This window comes from Amia ocellicauda, chromosome 7, assembly GCF_036373705.1.
Source record: "Amia ocellicauda isolate fAmiCal2 chromosome 7, fAmiCal2.hap1, whole genome shotgun sequence".
Classification (NCBI taxonomy): Eukaryota; Metazoa; Chordata; class Actinopteri; order Amiiformes; family Amiidae; genus Amia; species Amia ocellicauda.
In genome coordinates, this window is record NC_089856.1 from 2,229,318 (window position 1) to 2,252,120 (window position 22,803).

The 22,803-nt window shown below is 43.6% G+C and overlaps 1 protein-coding gene across 2 annotated transcripts; it reads left to right on the top strand.

Annotated features, from left to right (window-relative positions):
- The first annotated feature begins 393 nt into the window (after positions 1–393).
- On the top strand, positions 394–21,386 carry LOC136752500 (intercellular adhesion molecule 2). 2 transcript variants are annotated; one of them, XM_066707865.1, is made up of 6 exons: positions 394–5,929; positions 13,837–14,106; positions 14,271–14,603; positions 16,155–16,424; positions 17,354–17,474; positions 17,558–21,386. In XM_066707865.1, exons 1-6 carry the CDS (start codon positions 5,872–5,874, stop codon positions 17,565–17,567), a joined length of 1,062 nt encoding a protein of 353 aa, XP_066563962.1. In that variant the 5' UTR covers positions 394–5,871; the 3' UTR covers positions 17,568–21,386. The 2 variants fall into 2 exon arrangements, with proteins under 2 accessions (XP_066563962.1, XP_066563963.1); XM_066707866.1 differs by lacking the exon at positions 17,354–17,474 and having other exon boundaries at positions 395–5,929; positions 17,894–21,386.
- Positions 21,387–22,803: the final 1,417 nt, after the last annotated feature.

Here is a 22,803-nt window from a genome sequence, read left to right on the forward strand (position 1 = left end):
GCTCAATGTTTATTCGATTGTGAGATTTGACAGTTTTTCCGTGAAGGCGGGGTTTAGAGGGAGGCGTAAATCATGTGTCTCTTGGTTCACCAGGTTGTGTAACAGTTTTTCCAACACAATCAATGAGCAGGAGAGCTGGTCTGACATGTCACCACTCTGCGCTAAATTTGTTACACGACTGAGTGGGTTGCACCTACGTGGCTTTTAAATTTAATTATAAACAAAACATTTTTAATTAAAGATATAGACATAACACATATATATATATATATATATATATATATATATATATTTTGCTTTTGCATTATTTTTTGCTTTAGATATTCTTTTTGTTTACAATTCTATACATTGTACTTTAGATTGTTTTATTTTTGATCTCAACATCCATTATTTCACTCTTACTCAAAAATATTCTTGTTACGTTTTCAATTAATTTTTCTCTTATAATATGATCTTGTTTATTATTATTAAATTCTTATGGCGTTAACTGGATCCGATACTTGGTATTAACTCGGACAGAAAAACGGTCCTTCCTTGCACCAAAAATGTTTGATGAATTGCTTCCCTTTGTCTACTTGCCTAGGCAATTATATGCCAATGAGGGAACTTGTTTTGCCGGGATTTGTCAAATTGTGGGAAACAGTCGCTATTTGACATGCCATGATGTCATTCAGTTGTCGAGAAAGACGAAATCCACACGTGATAATTCACAAACCATTGTTAATCTGTCCATAATATTGATTTTTGAAACTGACACTTTGAAAAATAGAGCCCAAGGTGTAAACAACGAATTGTCGCAAAAGATTTCTTAAAAAGTTCTAAATACCGACACTTTGATGAATAGAGCCCATAATTGTTTTTTTATTAGCTTTGTGCTCGGTTTTAGGTATATATTTTAGGAATTTTTTTATTCGCCCTGGTCATATTAAAGATGATTTTAGTGATTATTTATTTTATTTTAGTTCCTCCCACTGTTCTTTTCAGATAGGAAGCTGATTTCTTGCCCAGCTTTAATGAGCAGATAAACAGTGATAATTGCTGCTAAACTGGTGTTTGTGATTGGGTGCACTGGCATCTTTGTTGAACCTGCTGGAGAAGTAAGCTTGGTGTAGAGCCCTCCCCAACCTTGTTTGTTTCTTGGGGTGGTGTAGTCAGTTTAATGTTGATAGTGTTGCACCCCACAAGACAGATACAGTTCTGTGTTTGTGACAACTACTGACAAACATTTCTCCCAAATTCCAAATAAAAATATAGTCATTTAGAGCATTTTTTTGCAGAACATGACAACTGGTCTAAATAACACAAAAGATGCAGTGTTGTCAGACCTGGAATAATGCAAAGAAAATAAGTTCATATTCATTTGTAAGCAACACAATACTAATGTTTTAACTTAGGAAAGAGTTCAGAAATCAATATTTGGTGGAATAACCCTGATTTTCAATCACAGCTTTCATGTGTCTGGCAGTCTTTCACACTGGTGTTGGGTGACTTTATGCCACTCCTGGCGCACAAATTCAAGCAGCTCTGCTTTGTTTGATGGCTTGTGACCATCCATCTTCATCTTGATCACATTCCAGAGGTTTTCAATGGTGTTCAGGTCTGGAGATTGGCTGGCCATGACAGGGTCTTGATCTGGTGGTCCTCCATCCACACCTTGATTGACCTGGCTGTGTGGCGTGGAGCATTGTCCTGCTGGAAAAAACAATCCTCAGAGTCGGGGAACATTGTCAGAGCAGAAGGAAGCAAGTTTTCTTCCAGGACAGCCTTGTATGTGGCTTGATTCATGCGTCCTTCACAAAGACATATCTGCCCGATTCCAGCCTTGCTGAAGCACCCCCAGATCATCACCGATCCTAACTTACAGTTAGGTCCATAAATATTTGGACAGTGACACAGTTGTCATCATTTTGGCTCTGTACACCACCACAATGGATTTGAAAGGAAACAAACAATGTGTGCTTTAAGTGTAGACTTTCATCTGGAACTGGTTCCCTTGTATTTACTGATGATGTGACTGCTGACAAAAGCAGCAGGATGACTTCTGATGTGTTTAGGACTATATTATCTGCTCAAATTCAGCCAAATGTTTCAAAACTCACTGAACAGCGCTTCACAGTGCAGATGGACAATGACCCAAGGCATACTGCGACAGCAACCCAAGACTGTTTTAAGGTGAAGAAGTGCAATGTTCTGCAATGGCCAAGTCAGTCACCTGACCTGAATCCAATTGAGCAGCATTTCACTTGCTGAAGGCAAAACACCCAAGAACAAGCAGGAACTAAAGACACTGCAGTGCAGGCCTGGCAGAGCATCACCAGGGAAGAAACCCAGCATCTGCGGATGTCTATGTGTTCAGACTTCAGGCAGTTATTGGCTGCAAAGGATTTGCAACCAAGTATTGAAACTCACAATTTAATTCATGATTATGTCAGTTTGTCCAATTACTTTTAGCCCCTAAAATTGGGGGACCACATATAAAAATGTAATTCTACACTGTTCACCCAATTTGGATGTATCTTCCCTCACATTAAATATGAAAGTCTACACTTAAAGCACATTGTTTGCTTTCAAATGGACTGTGGTGGTGTACAGAGCCAAAATGATGACAATTGTATCACTGACCACATATTTATGCACCCAACTGTAATTGCCAGTAATGAAAAGTTGCTATGGCGCTGCGTGGTGCACGGTGTCTTAGAGGAACTGCGTCAGAGGAAACGGATCTCCAAATTGTCATACGACGCATCTGCAAAGGACTCCCGAACATCGGTGAGCCGATCCAGAGGGTTAGCAGAATGAGGACCTAAAGCTAGTTAGCACAGCTCTCAGTGTTTCCGGGCCAAGCACCCCAGTCAGACGAGAGTGCAGCACCTCAGCCACAGAACCTGGAGGAAACAGCCACCTGCGGACAAGATCAGTTCAACAGTTCAGTTCAGTTCAGTTCATGTTCTCTACCTGTTTTACTTATTTATTTTCTTCTCCTGAGCAGGGCATGTTCAAATAATAATAATGACATAAAGGAATGGAAGAGATAAGTGTTTAAAACTATTACAAATAATAATCAGAGCACGTGTGATACAATTGATGCAATCCAGTTTTGCTTTGGTAAATCTTATAGAGCAATTAAGGACAGTGGACAAATATTAAAAGGGAGACATGGTAGCTGTGTAGTCGACACCACCTTGTGGCTCACTGTTGAACCACATCACTCTTTGACCTTTGCCCCAGTTGTTACTTTTTGCAAAACATTGTTCTTTCCACTGGCGAGTGTGTCAGAGTCCGCTATTTACACATTTGTGGAGATCCAGGAGCAATCGGGAGGCAAGGAGTACAATCAATCTTTATTGATAATATGTACAGTTCTGAATGTAGCAGGTGAGACCGGTGTCTAATTTTAAAGCCTCATTGGTGAGCTATTTAAATATGGGGCATCAAATGTAAAACAGCACACTTTTTTATTTTTCACAGATTTAACATATCTTGTGTTACCAGATTTAGTAAATACTTAAGTAGTTTTTTCCACAGTTATAAATATTTCGTTTTTTTAATTAAATACTTAAATAAATGCTAAATCCCTGTTTTTTAAAAATAAATATCGTTTCTCTCACAGCAGTGGGCGGGGTGTCAGTAACCCGTGTAATGAGAGCCGTTTTAGTGCGTCATCAGGGCATCAAATTGTCTGATTGTGCTTCCATGATGCGGTCAGTGGAGCTGGTGGTCACTGAGGGGACACTGGCTCCCAGTAAAATACTGTTTTTATTGGTATAGTATTTTACATTTACAGATATACAAACATTCAAATTTTAATGCTTATGATTAAAATTGTTTAAAATTCATTTCTAACATTTTCATTTTAAAATCTAATAAATCTCAACAAAAACAAAACAAGTGAACCAGTGCACTTAAACCAATCAGTGCATATAACTAAATCAAATTAACTTCCCAACAGAACATTCAAAAATCAATCTGATGCATTATTATAATTAACAATACATGCATTAATCAAAATAAAAACCAAAATTTGTCTCTAACAAAGCCAAAACAAAACAAACCAGTCTAATGTATTCTTATAACTTTTCCAAACGGTTTGTGCAGTAGCTTCCCCAGCACTTCCCTGTGTAGGAATGTCCACAGTGTTCATAGATGATGATTATTACTGATGAGGCGTGTGTATGTAATTGCTTTGACAATACTACAAATGTCTGACATGCCAATAATGCACCAGTTGAATGTAACTGGAGAGAGATCAAAATTAGCCCACGAGACTCATTACAATCTAAAGCCATAAAAACCCAAGAGCTCAGCCCAGGGAAGAGTCCCCTCTGTCAGCCGGCCCTGCAGCTCACAGCACTGACCACCAGAGCACTGACCAGCTTCAGAGCAGCACTGCTGAACAGCCAATCAGAGCCCAGCAGATTACAGAACAACCCAAAACCTCCTCTTTGGATCATTGGGACAATGAAACTAAATCCCAAAGTGAACTGGATTGCTATCGGGGCCAAAACAGAGAGTCCACCCTGGCAGTCTCTCTTCACTGTCAGAGATACGAAGCAGAGACGGATCCTGACCCAGTACAGGCTCAGTGATCACAGCCTGGCCATAGAGACGGGCCGACACAGGCAGAGCTGGCTGCCCAGAGAGGAGCGGCGCTGTGGTCACAGGGAGACAGGAGAGGTGGACACACAGATGACACTGTGGTCACAGAGAGACAGAAGAGGTGGACACACAGATGACACTGTGGTCACAGAGAGACAGAAGAGGTGGACACACAGATGACACTGTGGTCACAGAGAGACAGAAGAGGTGGACACACAGAGGACACTGTGGTCACAGAGAGACAGAAGAGGTGGACACACAGAGGACACTGGTCACAGAGAGACAGAAGAGGTGGACACAGAGAGGAGCAGTGCTGTGAGACAGGAGAGATGGACACAGAGAGGACAGTGTGGTCACTGAGAGACAGGAGAGTTCGAGACACAGATGCAATTTCTTTTGCACTGCAATATCTATGCCCAAATAAGGGACATATTCTTTAATAAAATAATAAATATTCGCCCAACCTTTGAAAGAATGGATAAGAAAGAAAAACTCAGTCCTGCTGGGGGAGGGACACAACGTCACACTTCACACCAGCACCGACTGGCAGAGGAATTGTAAATGTATGTTCTTGTTATTCTGTGTTTTTGCAAAAACAATAAGTAAATTGTTTATGTATATTAATATTACTATTTCCTTTCTTTTTATGTACAAAATATAATTTATATTGTCCTTTTTTCTGTATTTTAATACATTTTATAAGGCTTTGTGATTTATTATTGTATTTATTTTCCATGCATGTATCTAATGTTCAATTGCTTGGCAACATGAATTTGTGTGTCATGCCAATAAAGCTCCTTAAGTTGAAATTGAAATTGAACTGAGCGAGCAACGACGTATTTCAGTGTTATCTTGCTAAGTCTATATTTACAGGTCACCATTTAGGACTTTGGAGAATTCAATGTGGTGATGCCAGATTTGAGCAGTAGAGGGAGATGAGATCCGCGGTTTGTGTTTGTGTTTTATGATGTTCTATATATATATATATATATATATACACCGATCAGCCATAACATTATGGCCACTGACAGGTGAAGTGAATAACACTGATAATCTCATTATCATGGCACCAGTCAGTGGGTGGGATATATTAGGCAGCAAGGGTCGGGGGAGTGGTTTATATACAGGGCATGTGTTTTATTTCTGGGGTAGGACACAGCCGTTCAGACACACTCTACGACACTTCACTTCAGCAAGGCGATCCTCGGAGTTACTATTTGCAGTGACAGACACAGCCCAGAAGACCCCTCACACAGGTGACCCCCAGCCGCCGCCATGGACTGGACTGCGCCAAGACACTGCGCTTTCATGGCTCTGTGTCTGCTGCGCACAGGTAAGGGACCCTGCATTCCCATTTCAATGTCTATGTGTGGATACAGACTATTTGTGTGTTTAATCGTCTTTCCTCCTTAGATCTCTACAGGTATATAATGTACTATTCTGCTTTACCATAGTATGCATAGTATGTATGCTTACAAGTCATTGAGCTGTACCTTTTTGCACAAGTCACTGTCCCTGTCCCAGTCCCTGTCCCTGGTGTTTCTGCTGCAGCTCTACAGCTCAAGCTCAGCGCTGAAGTTGATTTCTTACTCGCAGCTTATGTTCACGCATTTATTTATAGCTAAACAGTTAGCAATGAAAGTAACAGGTCAGATCACAGTTGTGCAGTTTTCTGTTGATGCACATTTTCTCTACCAGGTCCCAGTGTATTTAGCCCGGCCCAACATGGTCCACAGTGGCAAAACGTCAGGGAAGCATGCCACGCCATCCGTGCACAAGTCGTATATTTAGTAATTAAATTAACGGGTAAAATCACCTTGGGCCACTGATGTGTCTGCGGATTCTTCACCATGGGCACCAGGTCCAAGTGTATTTAACGTGTATTTAAAAAAAAAAAAAAGTATTATTAATTTATATTGTTTTTACCATTCCCATTCAGCATTGTTATACTGTTCGTTCAATGCCTAGTATTTATTGAAGTATTACTGTGTGGCACAACCACTTCAAGACTGTTACACTTAATAAGTGCCTGATTAATCTACAGATTAATCAACTAATGCCCATTGATTAAACAATCAAATATTTACAGCCCTAATATATATATATATATATATATATACACTCACCTAAAGGATTATTAGGAACACCATACTAATACTGTGTTTGACCCCCTTTCGCCTTCAGAACTGCCTTAATTCTACGTGGCATTGATTCAACAAGGTGCTGAAAGCATTCTTTAGAAATGTTGGCCCATATTGATAGGATAGCATCTTGCAGTTGATGGAGATTTGTGGGATGCACATCCAGGGCACGAAGCTCCCGTTCCACCACATCCCAAAGATGCTCTATTGGGTTGAGATCTGGTGACTGTGGGGGCCAGTTTAGTACAGTGAACTCATTGTCATGTTCAAGAAACCAATTTGAAATGATTCGACCTTTGTGACATGGTGCATTATCCTGCTGGAAGTAGCCATCAGAGGATGGGTACATGGTGGTCATAAAGGGATGGACATGGTCAGAAACAATGCTCAGGTAGGCCGTGGCATTTAAACGATGCCCAATTGGCACTAAGGGGCCTAAAGTGTGCCAAGAAAACATCCCCCACACCATTACACCACCACCACCAGCCTGCACAGTGGTAACAAGGCATGATGGATCCATGTTCTCATTCTGTTTACGCCAAATTCTGACTCTACCATCTGAATGTCTCAACAGAAATCGAGACTCATCAGACCAGGCAACATTTTTCCAGTCTTCAACTGTCCAATTTTGGTGAGCTTGTGCAAATTGTAGCCTCTTTTTACTATTTGTAGTGGAGATGAGTGGTACCCGGTGGGGTCTTCTGCTGTTGTAGCCCATCTGCCTCAAGGTTGTACGTGTTGTGGCTTCACAAATGCTTTGCTGCATACCTCGGTTGTAACGAGTGGTTCTTTCAGTCAAAGTTGCTCTTCTATCAGCTTGAATCAGTCGGCCCATTCTCCTCTGACCTCTAGCATCAACAAGGCATTTTCGCCCACAGGACTGCCGCATACTGGATGTTTTTCCCTTTTCACACCATTCTTTGTAAACCCTAGAAATGGTTGTGCGTGAAAATCCCAGTAACTGAGCAGATTGTGAAATACTCAGACCGGCCCGTCTGGCACCAACAACCATGCCACGCTCAAAATTGCTTAAATCACCTTTCTTTCCCATTCAGACATTCAGTTTGGAGTTCAGGAGATTGTCTTGACCAGGACCACACCCCTACATGCATTGAAGCAACTGCCATGTGATTGGTTGGTTAGATAATTGCATTAATGAGAAATTGAACAGGTGTTCCTAATAATCCTTTAGGTGAGTGTATATATATATATATATATACATACACTACCGGTCAAACGTTTTAGAACACCTCTGTTTTTCCAGTTTTTATTGAAACTTAATTGAAAAGTTTATTGAAAATGTAATGTCTCAATGTACTCTGAAATTAAAGCATAGAACAAATAAACAATTGACAATAAATGGAGATAAAAAATGTATAATGGAATTGTTATTAAACCACTTCCGTGTTGTTCTCTCTAATCCCACGTGGACTCTTCACTGTGTTGTTTGCCAAGTGTTTGGTATCCCATGAGAGCTGAGACTCTCAGCTTTGTGACGATGTGAAGCATTCTCTGATGTGAAAAATGTGTTTTTTTTATACCCTCCAGCATTTACGCCCCCCTACTGCATTCTGAAATGGGGGGGTAGGGGGATACTTGGTCTGAGTAGGAATAGAAGCAATTTTGGTAGAAGCAACACACACCCGTAGAAAGCTCAACATGTCAAGATGGAAAACTGTTTACAGTGTACTAATACACAACGATTTTACATCATTGGATCTGAACTAGAACATCAAATAATATATACTGGATTAATCGTTAGGTTGTTTTGAACAAAACAAGCCCATTTGCAAAGAAATCCGATCGAAACTGAGTAATCTTTGACCGTCTGAATGAACCCCCCAGGCTCTGAATGACGGTGGTGAATCGGATGTGTTTGAGAATGAAACACGCTGGTAGCCAAGAGAATAAGCTCTCAAACGATGTGTGCATTGTAGGAATACAGTGTGACTTCTATGCACAGGAGCTGCGTGTAACACCAAATAATGCTTAAGAGGGTGTAGTAACACAGTATAACTATGAAATGTACATTATTTCCCAGTTTTGGTAACGTAAACTTTTTTATTAACGTCTGGCAGTTTACCGCTTACCTTTTTACCATTTCAGGTTATTCACCGGACTTGGAACTGCTTACATTTCAATAAAAACTGGAAAAATGGGGGTGTTTTAAAACTTTTGACCGGCAGTGTATATACATGCATACTTACATACAGACGGGTGACAAGGAAAAACATGAATAAATGAGTGGAGGAACATAACGAATGCAGATGCCTCCAAACAGGTGCACTGCATGATACAATTAAGCAATTAACATCCTGTCATGCTCTGTGCATGTATACAAATGCTGAGCAGTTCAGCTGACCTCGCTTTTGGATCAAGATGGCAAGAGGAAAGGATCTAAGTGACTGTGAAAGAGGGGGCATTATTGGGGCACGAATGGCAGGAGCTTCAGTCACACAGACGCTCAACTGGCTCGTGTTCTGGACAAGTGGGCGAGTGCATGTGTGGGACACCAAGAGAACGGGACAGGCCTGACTGCTGGACCCCTACAGTGAGGGGGTCCGGAGGCTCTGTTACGCTGTGGGGGGCATTTTCCTGGCATGGTTTGGGTCCACTTGTCCCCTTAGAGGGAAGGCTCACTGCACATCATGACACAGTTATTCCGAGTGATCTCCTTTATCCTATGGTGACACATTTCTGTCCTGATGGGAGTGTCTCTGCCAGGATGACAATGCCCATCCACAGGGCACGAGGGTCACTGAATGGTGTGATGAGTATGAAAATGATGTGACTCATATGCTCTGGCCTTCGCAGTCACCAGATTTCAACCCAATTGAACACCTATGGGAGATTCTGGACTGGCGAAAATGCCTTGTTGATGCTAGAGGTCAGAGGAGAATGGGCCGACTGATTCAAGCTGATAGAAGAGCAACTTTGACTGAAATAACCACTCGTTACAACCGAGGTATGCAGCAAAGCATTTGTGAAGCCACAACACGTACAACCTTGAGGCGGATGGGCTACAACAGCAGAAGACCCCACCGGGTACCACTCATCTCCACTACAAATAGGAAAAAGAGGCTACAATTTGCACAAGCTCACCAAAATTGGACAGTTGAAGACTGGAAACATGTTGCCTGGTCTGATGAGTCTTGATTTCTGTTGAGACATTCAGATGGTAGAGTCAGAATTTGGCGTAAACAGAATGAGAACATGGATCCATCATGCCTTGTTACCACTGTGCAGGCTGGTGGTGGTGGTGTAATGGTGTGGGGGATGTTTTCTTGGCACACTTTAGGCCCCTTAGTGCCAATTGGGCATCGTTTAAATGCCACGGCCTACCTGAGCATTGTTTCTGACCATGTCCATCCCTTTATGACCACCATGTACCCATCCTCTGATGGCTACTTCCAGCAGGATAATGCACCATGTCACAGAGGTCGAATCATTTCAAATTGGTTTCTTGAACATGACAATGAGTTCACTGTACTAAACTGGCCCCCACAGTCACCAGATCTCAACCCAATTGAGCATCTTTGGGATGTGGTGGAACGGGAGCTTCGTGCCCTGGATGTGCATCCCACAAATCTCCATCAACTGCAAGATGCTATCCTATCAATATGGGCCAACATTTCTAAAGAATGCTTTCAGCACCTTGTTGAATCAATGCCATGTAGAATTAAGGCAGTTCTGAAGGCGAAAGGGGGTCAAACACAGTATTAGTATGGTGTTCCTAATAATCCTTTAGGTGAGTGTATATATAAATGAATGACCACATGTTATAGGCCAGAATTGAGATACAACACCATTTATGTAATATTTAAAGAATAATGTTACACAAAGATGCAAAATATAAATCCCAACACTCCAGAGTGGAAATAATGAAATGGAAACAATTAATAGCAATATCAGTTAGCATAATAAAGTGGGACACACTGTGATGGAAACAAACACGGCATAATACAAAAATTATCTGAAATATTAAGACTTCATGGATGAGTAAACAATAACAAGAGGAGATTTAACAATAATACGATTTAACAATTAGGCTATTATTTAACCCGTTACTGTCAATGTTAATTGGATAGATAGGTTGGCATATGTGGCAGGTTTACCTGCTGTGTTGTCAATGAAAACCACGTTGGGCCAGGGTAAACATACTGTGACCTGGTAGAGAAATGACCTGTGGACAGGAATCTGCAGATAAGTAAGTGACCCAAGGTGAATTAACCCGTTGCTTACATTGCTATGTTTTTGCATTGCATATGTGGCATGTATCCTCCCATTTTACCACTGGGACCCGCGCTGGGACCTGATAGAGACCTTTCCCCTCTTCAGGAAAACGCAGAGACATCAGTGAACCAATGCGAATTAACCCATTAATTACCTTGCTAGATATTAAACTTGTATAAATAGGTTGGCATATGTGGCATGTTTACCTGCTGTTTTGCCAATGAAAGCCATGTTGGGCCAGGGTAAACATACTGCGACCTGGTAGAGAAAATGCCCCTTGGGTGCTTTAACCCGTTACTTACTTTGCTAAATATTAAACTATTAATAAATGTGTGCACTTAGCTGAATAGGAAGCTGCATGAATAAGAAACCACACGAACAAAAAGCCAACTGAGAAAGACTGTGCGACACTTTTAGAAAGGCACAGTGTAGAAACATCCTGAAACAAGCAGGTTTTCAGCGCTGAATGGCGAGAACAGCAGCCACAGTGTTAACCAGTAGTTTAATATGAATAACTGTGATATTATGCTGTTACTGCACAGTACAGGTCCTCTAAATACATTTTTCTATAACATGTGGTTTGTGTTCCAGAAATGACTCCAGTTTACTTTTAAAAATGCTTCCTAATGTTCTTGCTAATTCTATAATCTCAGTTCCCAGTGCAGTTCTGCTATTTTATTATGTGCTATTTTACTTCACTTCATCTGTACAGATCCTTCATACTGTAACAACTTCTGGTTTCTCCTCGTAAGGAGAGGACACAGGGTTCAACAAACAGGAACTTTTATTTGGCACAGTGCAATTTCAGGCTGCAGCAACACTCCTCAAACACGCAACCCTCACACGCTGTGCACTCTTGCAGTGGAACTGGACTAACTCTCAAACTAACTTGTGCGGGAACTGGGCACCTGTATTTAAACTCTCTGGCTCCGAGACTGGCTCCTCCAATCACGGCGCCCCCCATGTTCCCATGCAGGGCTAACCCTTAACCCTGGAACATCCCCCACTACACTAACTAGCACCCACATACACACACCATAAACCCCCACCCCCACCAGTCCCAGATCGCTACCAGACTTTCCATGTGGCTGAGCTGAGCTGCGTGCTCAGTTTCCTTGACCCACTGAGGTCAGGCTCTCATCACACTGAACACCATGGTCAACCCATCAAATCCACAAATCAGACTGAGCTCTTCCAGTAGACCTCGCTCCTGTACTGTGAGTTTAATGCAACATTGTAACAATAACCCAAAGCAAAATATCATTGAATGAATTAGGGATTCTGTCATTCTCTATAATTTGAATTAATTTCCCCCCTTGTCTAAAGCAAGTGTTAGCAGTAGAATACTCCTCCCTGACTGATATACTGAAACACTCATGGATAATAATGGGGGGACATTAGGTGAATGTCCCACAATATAACTGTATAAACTATTTCACCAATGTGCATGTCTCCACTTTGGGTTGTCATAGCTGGACAGAGCTACAGTAAATAATCACAAAAGGTCTATTCTTTGGCAGATAAGACTTATTTTTTCAATTTGCTAATCTGCAAAGTTTGAGTCCCAGTCTGGGTTGTCTCACTTGGCTGTTGTGTAAACCATTCTCGGCAGATAATACTGTCCCTCGTGAAGGGCATCACTTTCCCCTTTGCTTTGAGCAATGTCCCCTCAGAGCCCCACGATGGATGTAACCAGCATGACCTGTACAAAGCTTCTACTGTCGTTCAGGTTTTTCTGTTCCAGTGGATATTCCACTTTTGCATCAGACTGGATTAGATATCGCTCTCCTCATTTTGGGAGGATTGTGATCTGCATGTGACCCCATGATTAGGACTGCCTGTGTGCATATGAGTGTCTGAAGTCCGAATGATGCTCTTCATACTGCGCTGCTCACGTTTCCACAGGCTTTACTGGGCAGAACTGTTTATCTGGGAAAAAGACTGAACTCGCTCTTGAACTAATATACAAATCTTTAAAATCTTTGGCGTCTCATTGAGCTGATGTTGTGAGTGAGAAGGCTCTGAGACATTCGAACATGGAAAGTGGAGGCCTCCACTCTGAGTCACGTAGAGGGGGCTGTGTGAGAGGGCTTCCTGTGCGTATATCCTGTTTTATATTTAATGCGCAAAAATGTCTGCTGCATAAGTTGCTACATAGAAACTCATTCTTAACAGGAATGTTTCAGGGTGACGGGGCCTTTAGGAGTAAGGTGGGGACGGGTGTATTAACCGTGTCAAAATATTTTCCTGCAGACCATGTACTCCCACCTCCTCAGTCATGATTTCAGTTCAAAACTAACCCCATTGTAAATGATGTAGAAAAGGATGAGTGAAGGGAGATGCTGATCTGATAGGATACAGCAAACAAGCTGCAATGGACAAATAGTTTTTAATTCATCGTTCTGCAGTTATTCGTTTTATTACTTTCGATTGGCTTAGGACTTTAAACTGGAGTTTAGCTTGTTTACCTTGTATTGATATCAGAGGAAATAATAATTGCTAAATACAGTCCTGCTATATACAGTTAGGTCCATAAATATTTGGACAGTGACACAATTGTCATCATTTTTGAAAATGGATTTGAAAGGAAACAATCAAGATGTGCTTTAAGTGCAGACTTTCATCTTTAATGTGAGGGTAGTTGAGGTAGATGCTGGGTTTCTTCCCTGGTGATGCTCTGCCAGGCCTGCACTGCAGCTGTCTTTAGTCCCTGCTTGTTTTTGGGGCATTTTGCCTCAAAACTCACATTTAGACCCATGTCAACACTGCAGGTTTAGAGAGACAGTGAAATCTTCTCGGGTCAGAACATGTTTGGGCAACCCTTGCAATTTAGTTCCTCAGTGATGATGTCGTTGTTGTTTTTCAGCTGCTGCTGCGTTCTGTCCCATTGAGATTAACCCTGAGAGAGTGGTGGTGAAATATGGAGATCCAGTATCGGCCAACTGCACTGTAACACGGACAACCAGAGGAATGGGCTGGGAGGCATCGGTTGGATCCATAGACATGCAGACGGGTCCCCAGTCTCTCGTCTGGAGCGTCAGCAATCTGACTGACTGGGCTGTAGAGCCCAAATGCTACGCAAACTTTGATACGGAGCCAAAGCAGTGTTTGAAAAAGCTCAACATCCTTCTCTACAGTAAGTATCCTTATATTTTGATATGGGGCTGTAGCAGAGAATTTGGAAGCACCAGTGAATGAAGGAGATGGCAGGTGTGAAGTCTTTTTTTTAATGTGTTTTAATGTGTTTCCTTGTAGATTTTATTTCCTTCTAATTTTAACCCTTTAATGTTCCCTCCACAGAGTATCCAGACAGAGTCTCTATCAGCTCTGTGGGACACACTGGTCCAATGGAGGAGGGGAGACAGTACCTGCTGCAGTGTGATGTCCAGAGCATCGCCCCAGTCCAGTATCTCTCTGTGAACTGGTATAGAGGGGGGGCATTAATCCACACAGAAACCTTCACTAGAAACACCACTAGAACACCTGTGAATGTGTCTCCTACCCTCCCCATAACCCCCAATCGCACTGATGATAGAGTTCTGTACATGTGTGAGGCAGAGCTGAGACTGGGACCAGAAGGACTACAAGCAAACCCTGTGATGAAGTCTGAGCCCCTCAACATCACAGTGCTGTGTGAGTTCCACCGCCATGCATGTTGGGCAGATTGGTGCTTGATTTCTGCACAGGCAGTTCTGACAGTTTTGCACATCGCATCTCAGGACGTCCTGCTCAAAGCGAAGCGAGGGCTGTCTGACCTGTGGTGTCTGATCCCTCGTGTGGGTTCAACACTGTCCCTCTGGACCGGGCTGTCTGCGTGTGACCCTGAGGGTGTGTTCTCTCGCGTTCAGTGTTTCCGCAGTGGGCAGCTGCGGTGCTCTTTAGCGAGGGGGGGGGGGTGCTGATCTAGACCAGTTGTATCAGCGTCTGTGTGTGCAGGCATGAGGAGAGTCAGTGCAGAGGAAAGGGTTTCTTCCTGCGCGTCTGCAGCACTAGAGCACACGGGCTGCTGCGCTGACTGGGTCTGAACACGGGCTGGACAGCCAGGAAGTGTCCCTGAACTCGTGCACAGCCTCGATGCGATACTGTCAGATACTGTCAGCCTACAAAGCACTTCTGAAGTCTGTTATCTGTTCCATCAAAGCAAACCCTCTGAGTTGTACAAGACTAAACAAACTGACAGAAGATTTCACACAAGCAACCTGAACAGATCTCACTCATTGGTTCTGTGCAAGGCAGGCTGGTTGTTTGACACATAGAGGTGTTTCTCAGAAACGCAAGAGCATATAAAGGAAGTGAAGTGTCCACAGATCACACCTGGTTTGCAAAACAAAAGTGTTTCAAATGAAGCATTGCAGGCAGAGGAGCTTTTTATAGAGCTCCTATGTATTGACTCAGCAGGTTTTAATTATCTTATCAAATGCACAGCAGCTCTCCGACCACACGTGTCGGTTCAAACCCACAGCACACAGCGGCAGGAAGGTGTCAGATGAGTTGCTGGTACAGGCAGCACTGCGAACACTGCGCTGCCTCAGGTCTGCAGGAAAGTGGGGTGAGGACCCCTGACTGAGGTTCGACCCTGCCAGTCTCCAGGTCTGGAGGTCTAGTGCCCGTCAGTTGTGATAGACCGGTTCTGAGCGGCTCGTCTCTGGACTGAGGAGACGGACCTGTGTTGTGGAGTGGTGCACAGGACCTCTGCTGATGATTTTTCATTAAAACAACCTAAGAATGCCCCCCCTTCAATGTTATTCATAATTTCTTGCTATAATGGGATGTAATCGCTCCCTTTGACACAGAACATTTCTAATTGGCTTCGGCTGCCTTTGCAGTGCTGTTGCGTTGCTGAGAATGTGTTAAAAGTGTGTTAATGTGCCGATTACCTTGATATTTGCAGGGGTGTTTAACCAGTTAGTAAATAATTGAGCTTTGGCACGTCCATGACAACAGTGCAGTAATACAAACTGTACAAAATAGCTGTTCAAACGGCTTGTCTGACTGTAGGTGACAGATGTGATTTTTCCATCTAAAGGAGTCTGAAAATCACTGGTGCAGCTGAAATACATTTTCACACATAAATGAGCATCTTTACCTGCGTAGCGGGGGCTGGAAGGCAGGAGGACAATAATGTTTCGTGCTGTGCTTGGGTTTCTTTTCATAAACGAGACTTCTTAACCCTTTCTTTTCCAGACGAGCCTGTTTTAAAGGATCCGCATGTTGAGCATGTGTTAGTTAAACATGGTGTGGAGGACGAATACCTGACCTGCAGCGCCAGCGGTAACCCCGCCCCGAGATACGAGTGGAAATTCCCCCCTGGGCTTCCCAATGACCAACAACCCCAGTCTGAGGAAGGGGGGACGCGGCTGCACCTGTCTCCCGTCTTCCCTGGAGAATATGTGTGTAACGCTACGAACAGCTATGGCACAGCGTCCAAGACATTCGTTGTCAGCGTGGAGGAAGGTAAGTTCAAGTCTCCTGTCTTTCCTCCACAGCTTTTCTGGACGCAGTGATAATGATCTTATTCTGACTCTTTTGGTACTGATTTTTCATTATTCCCTCATATACTTTATGTAAAAAATATATTTTTTTCCATATAGAAGAAAGTTTCTTCTTACATGACTCCAGCACAGCTAACTCATGCGTCTTACGGCCTCTGTTCTAAAGCTCGACTGAGTCTTTCATAGTGTACATTAACAGCAACTCAGCCTGTATCGGTGATGACGTGTAGGAATGTGACACAGGAAGCGAGCTCAGTCCGTCACTTCTAGAGTGTGAAGAGAGGGGTGTGGAGTGACGGAGAGAAGACTGAGAGGTGGGGGTGGGGAATACAGGGGGTTTTTGGGGGGAAGGTTGGGCGTCACCCTGAGGCAGATGATGTCACACAGGCTGCTTGCACTGACAAATGGAAGCAACTGAGACGGACACTTTCTAATGCTTAAGCGTTCATGGCAAGCTGAGCTCCAGGGCACGGAAATGCCACTCAGTACCACACCTGATCTCCATACTACATGGAGTTTTAAACTGAAGTGCGGCAGGAGGACAACCCCCAATCACAGCACAACCAATCAGGGGCAACACTGTCACGAACCCCAGATTACAGGCTTCCTTCCCTCAGTGTCCGTAGCCTCGCTTCACACAGCGCCGCACCCACGCTCCCTCTCGCTGAACATTAAGACCTGCATCCCTTCGGCTCCCCAGTCTCCGCCCCGGCAGCAGCGCCCTCCTCCCTGTGGGGGGGCCCGATGGCCTCGTCCTCAATCCCAGCCTGTCAGTCAGAGCAAATAAACTCCATTACTTCAGCTCTACTGTCTTATACAACAACTAACAAAATAAACAATCATCTGATACTGATGATGAGTAACAATCGATTCATATTCCCTTTTATTTAGGTCTCGGAATCACAAGGTGCATTATATTTGGAATGATATCTGTTCTAATACTTGGAGTTGTTGTCTTTGTTTACCAAAAGAGGAGAGACTTGAGGAACTGCTGGGAACAGCAGAACAGCAGGTGAAGGCAAACTGAGACTTAATTATTAAAAAATCTCTCCTCAAACCCCCTCCATATTAATAATAGAGTTTATTTTTTTCTAGATTGACGTAGGACCACTGTCACAGTTCTAAGCACATCCCCAGCTCACCACTAGATGTCACCATCACCCCTCTTCTCCAGTCACCTCTCCCAGCTCCTTTCAATCTACATACCTGAAAACCAGCACTTCTGGTCACCCTCTTCTCCCATTCGCCCTGCACCTCTCAAACTGGTTATCCTTTCCACATATAAACCCCTCACTGTATCTCACACTTTGCAAAGTTTTGTCAGTCTTATCTACATCTCCGAGCAGTTTACCCATGCCTAGCTATTGCCTTGATTCCTTGACCTCCCGCTTGACTTCCTGACCACAACCTTGCTCCTCCCCTGATTGCCAGTTTGCCTGATCGCCCGACCCTTGTCTGTGACCACGGCCACGTCTCTGCCTTGTCCTTGTTTGCCCTGTTCTGCCGGTATCCGACCCACACCTGACTGACCACCTCTACCCCGCACCGCAACTGGGATGCCTGTTCCCGTGCCCCGCGGTACGTTACAACCACATTTTGGGCAATACTTGGGACTGGAATCTGGTCTGGAATTTAATCTGGGGAGCGCGTCAAACTGCAAAGCTCAAATAGCTGATGTTGGTATCCAGGTCTGTTCCTGTGTTTGTGTGTTTGTTAGTTAGTTGTTGTTGTTTTTCTCCTCTGACTGAAACACTGTCAGGAGATATCCTAGTCTGCCTGATCTCCACGCTGCATTTCTTTCCCTTCTCGACTCTCCCCACTCTAACCTCCTCCCCGGTGCTGAAGTCCACGGCTGGCATCTTGTGCCAGACAACCAGAGACAAATAACCAGTCACTCAGACTCCAGATCCTCTGCAATTAGATTAATTGTGCAAAACAAACCACATTGAGGTGGAGACTTGATGGAGGGGGGAGGAGGAGGTTTAACATTTTCCATAGGGGGTGCAGGCAATTCCACTCCTCGATATACAAAAGAGGGTGATTTGAGTCTAATATTGACTTCAGGGAAGGAATTGAGATCCACGGTGGCATGAAAACCCCAACCCCTCCGACGCACCGGGACAGGAATTGCCCCCCACCCCCCACCGGCTCTTTCTATGTCCTTGGTGACCAGCATGACTTCTGTCTCAGGCCTTTACTGACAAACTGCTGCCGTGTGGCTGTGCTGTGACGGGCCGCGCTGCCCCTCAGTGAGAGACCCATAGAGAACCCGTTCTCGTGAACCCGCTCTCACACGGGTGCCAGAGAAAGCAGACCTCAACTTGTGCAACATGTTTGTCACCAGAACAGATATTCTCCTTCTCTTTTTCTCCAGGGGAGGGGGTGGGGGATCGGGTTCCTTCTTTCTTTTTTTTACAAAAACAAAGGAAATTAAATAATCTTGGCAGAAGGTTAGATTCTTTTAATGTTTTTATCTTCATATAACCATTTCAAGAAATGTATTTATATTTGATGTTCACTGATGAGCTTTCTACAGAATTACTTTTTAAGTATTTAGGTTCTAGCACTCGGGCCTCTTGTGGCTTTTGTTCCCGCTGAGCTCTTGATTAAGACCTTAACTGAATGAAATGTGTGTTTAATCGGTCATATTGTCTTGAAGCACCAATAAAAGTGTTTTCAGTCAAATTAACTAGTTAAGTAACCGGGGGCTCAGCTGGATCACAAACCAGCAGCTCAGCGCAGGGCTGGTTTGGCCCGACTCTGGTCCGAGAGCTGCGGCTCTGTCAGTGTGAGAGGAGCTGCGGTTTGCGTGGGGAACATGGCGTACAGGGAACAGCCACGGCGGGGCGGTCGCCGTTACCGGCCACCTTGTGCAGCAGGAGAGACTCGCAGGATGCTGTCCTCACCGGCATCCAGGATCAATGGACCAGGAGCGGCCGTCACGGCTGCCAGCTCAAGTCATGACACGGCGATGACCCTGGATGTGTTGGACAGTGAGCAGTTCTGCGCAGACAGCCCTGCACACAACGCCGCGCCCTGCAGACTGCTGTCCTGCGCAGCCTGTCACTGCAGAGCTGCAGACTCCACTATGAAGCGCAAAACATTAATTATATCCCATGTGTTTGTCTCAGGATTGTTATTGTTAAAATGTTTTTCTGTCATGTGATCTATAGCTTAACCACTGTTCAAGGGCCTTCACGGGGACATTCAGGGCAGCTACCAAGAGATAAAGGTCCCTGATAATAAATAAATAGAAATGTATTGCATTTTTTAAACATTATGTAACTTGGCAAGGAAACGACTGCATAATTACAGCTGTAAACCCATTGGCTATGCTGTCCCGTTAAAAACACAAGAATTGCTGCACATAGACAAGGCAAGACTTCATGTTTGGCGGAGGGAACAATGGAGAATATATAAGGGTTGTAATGAGTGTGGGAATTGGAAACCGGTGGAGATGATTAATGAGAACAGTGGCGATGATGATTGAATAATGGAGTGATCAGAGTCCTGGAACAGAGCCTGAGGAAAGTGTGGCTAGGGTGACCTCTAGCGGTGAAAGCGGGGAACAGTCAGGGCGCAGGTGTTACACTGGCTTTGCAGATCTCCCTTCCTCACACAGGTCAAATATCTCAGCTCTCCAGCCTGAACCTTTTTAACCTCATCACTGGGCATGTTAAGGAAAGACATTGTTTGCTTAAAGACTCTTGGATGGATTTGCCTTTGCTGACCCTGATTATGCTGTTGTATAGCAGCCTTGTGTTCTATAAGGTCATATGCTGCGAGGGCTACCATTGGAAATGTATTCACACCCCCATTTTCTGCCAACACTGCAGCACCATCCATGATTGGACCGTGTTACGAACAGCTTCAATGTGGTGTTAATGGTCCTTCTTTGCACCAAAAATGTTTGATGAATTGCTTCCCTTAACCTACTTGCCTAGGCAATTATATTCAAATTAGGTAATTGGGATTTGTCAGATTGTGGAAAACAGTCGCTATCTAACATGCCACAACGCCACGCAGTTGTCAAGAAAGACGAAATCCACGTGATAATTCACACACCATTCTTAATCTGTCCATAATATTGATTTTTGAAACTGACACTTTGATGAATAGACCCCAAGGTGTAAACAACAAATTGTCGCAAAAGATTTCTTAAAAAGTTCTAAATACCGACACTTTATTATTTGTATTATTTATTTATTAGCAGACACCCTTATCCAGTGCGACTTACAAAGCATAAGAGCATTATAACATAATAAGTTCAAAAGTTCATCAGTGTGGTAACACGTTTAAATAATGGGCATTAATTCCTCATGAATTCCGACAGGACAAACAGGACAAACACATGAATACATGATGTAATTCATGTGAACTCAGATGAAATTAATTTGTAATTCAAGTATGTGAATTAAGGCTCTTAATCATATGGAATTCATTTTTAATAAATGAAGTTGATCATATGTATATATCATGTCTTCACAACCCCCTGGCGAGCGAGTAAGAGGGTCTGAATCCATTAGGATTCATGGTTATTAAGGGTCTTCTTATCTCCAGTATGTTCCTCATGAATTCATGCGTAATTCCTTTGCAACAAATAAAAGCAAACAAAATGTATGGAATCATCACAATTTTTTATTTTAAAATGTGTGTGTGCATGACGGACTGTGCCGCTGACCATTCCCGGAGGGCCGAAGGAATGGGAGTAAGGGGGGATGGTAGCCTCTCCAAAGGCCCCGCTGTGGACGGACTAGGACTAGGTGCCGGGATTGAACTAAAAAGGAATGGGATATTAAATGCACTCGCACTTCGTATTTTATGCTTTTGCTGCTGTGTACTATGGAAATGATTATGTATCTCCCTTGCGTGTGTGTGCGTGTGTATGGAGAGGATGAATAAAATATTGTATGTTTTAACTCGAGTCCTTTTCTGTGGTTGCTCTGGGATCAAATAACCTGTGTAGGGGAAACAGTGATTTGGTCATGAGGCTCCCCAACCTCCCAAAAAATGTAATACATTTTCGATTATATTGATGAATGATTTGTCGTATCAAAATTATCCAGAGAAATTAATACTTTACCCGGGAGGAGGTCCAGGACTCTGCTGTTTTGACTTCGGTGGGCAGGTCATTCCACCACTTAGGGTTCAGGGATGAGAAGGAGCGGCTCTGGAGGAAGGAGAGTGGAGAGGAGGCAGAGTTAGCCTTCTGGCACTGGAGGAGCACAGTGGTCTGGAGGGGATGTATGGAGAGACGAGTGACTGAAGGTATCTTGGTGCAGTGTGGTCCAGACAGCGGTAGGTCAGGGTCAATGTCTTGAACTGAATGCTTGCCGCTATCGGGAGCCAGTGGAGGGAGCGGAGCAGTGGAGTAGCGTGTGCAAATCGGGGCAGAGAGACACCAGACGAGCTGGAGCGGCGGGTAGTAGATGCAGGCGGGCCGGCCAGGAGGGAGTTGCAGTAGTCCAGGCGGGAGAGGACCAGTGACTGGACGAGCTGATGATCTGGGCATCATCAGCGTAGAAGTGGTAGGAGAAACCACGGGATGCGATGAGGGGCCCAGGGAGCGAGTGTAGAGAGAGAACAGGAGGGGGCCTGGGACGTAGCCTTGGGGAACGCCTGTGAGGAGAGGTTGAGGTTTGGATGAAGAACTTCGCCATGTCACTTCGTAGGTCTGGTCGTTGAGGTAGAAATGCAACATTATTAGGTTTGACAGAATCTGAGGCTCAGCGGACAGCAGAACTGTTTGCTACTTACGCATGCGCAGAGGGTGATCCCAGTAAACGGGCTTTCTGTTGCCTTTCATAACGGAGTTTCTCTGAGATGTTTTGCTAGACCGTAGGATAAATCACCTTACTGCCTTTAGAGTATTTTATTCTGTGAACTCTCATAATTTGTTTCCTTTCACAATATCACTGCATGTCCACCTTCCTCTGTCACAAATAAGTTTTGGACACTAAAAAAAAGTAAATGGACGTTTAATATGTTTTATCTAAATACTGAAGAAGTTTCATGATGATTAAATTATTAGAAAGTAGTTATTTAAATTAATTCCACTGTCTACCAAAGGGGTTACGGGCTCATTCTTTTTAACATGCTTTAACCTGGTTTTGTTGAAAGTTTCCTTCAATTATCTTTAATTTTAACTTATTTTGAAACATGTTTTGATCACAGTTTTTGCTCAACTTCAAGGGTAAATCAATGGACTATCATCCATCATCCACTAATTATCTGTGCTAATTGTCCATTACTTCCTTAATTGTGCTGCATTTCTGAACATGTGCTCACGTTGATGTATTGACTGTATTAGAGACTATCCATTAACCGGGTTTGTGTCTTTG

Bases quoted from the DNA above. Each gene is read 5' to 3' on its own strand.
- LOC136752500 (XM_066707865.1), top strand. From the start codon at position 5,872: ATGGACTGGACTGCGCCAAGACACTGCGCTTTCATGGCTCTGTGTCTG. The intron at 5,930-13,836 runs GTAAGGGACCCT...GTTGTTTTTCAG, and splicing joins TCTGTGTCTGCTGCGCACAG to CTGCTGCTGCGTTCTGTCCC. The intron at 14,107-14,270 runs GTAAGTATCCTT...TTCCCTCCACAG, and splicing joins GCTCAACATCCTTCTCTACA to AGTATCCAGACAGAGTCTCT.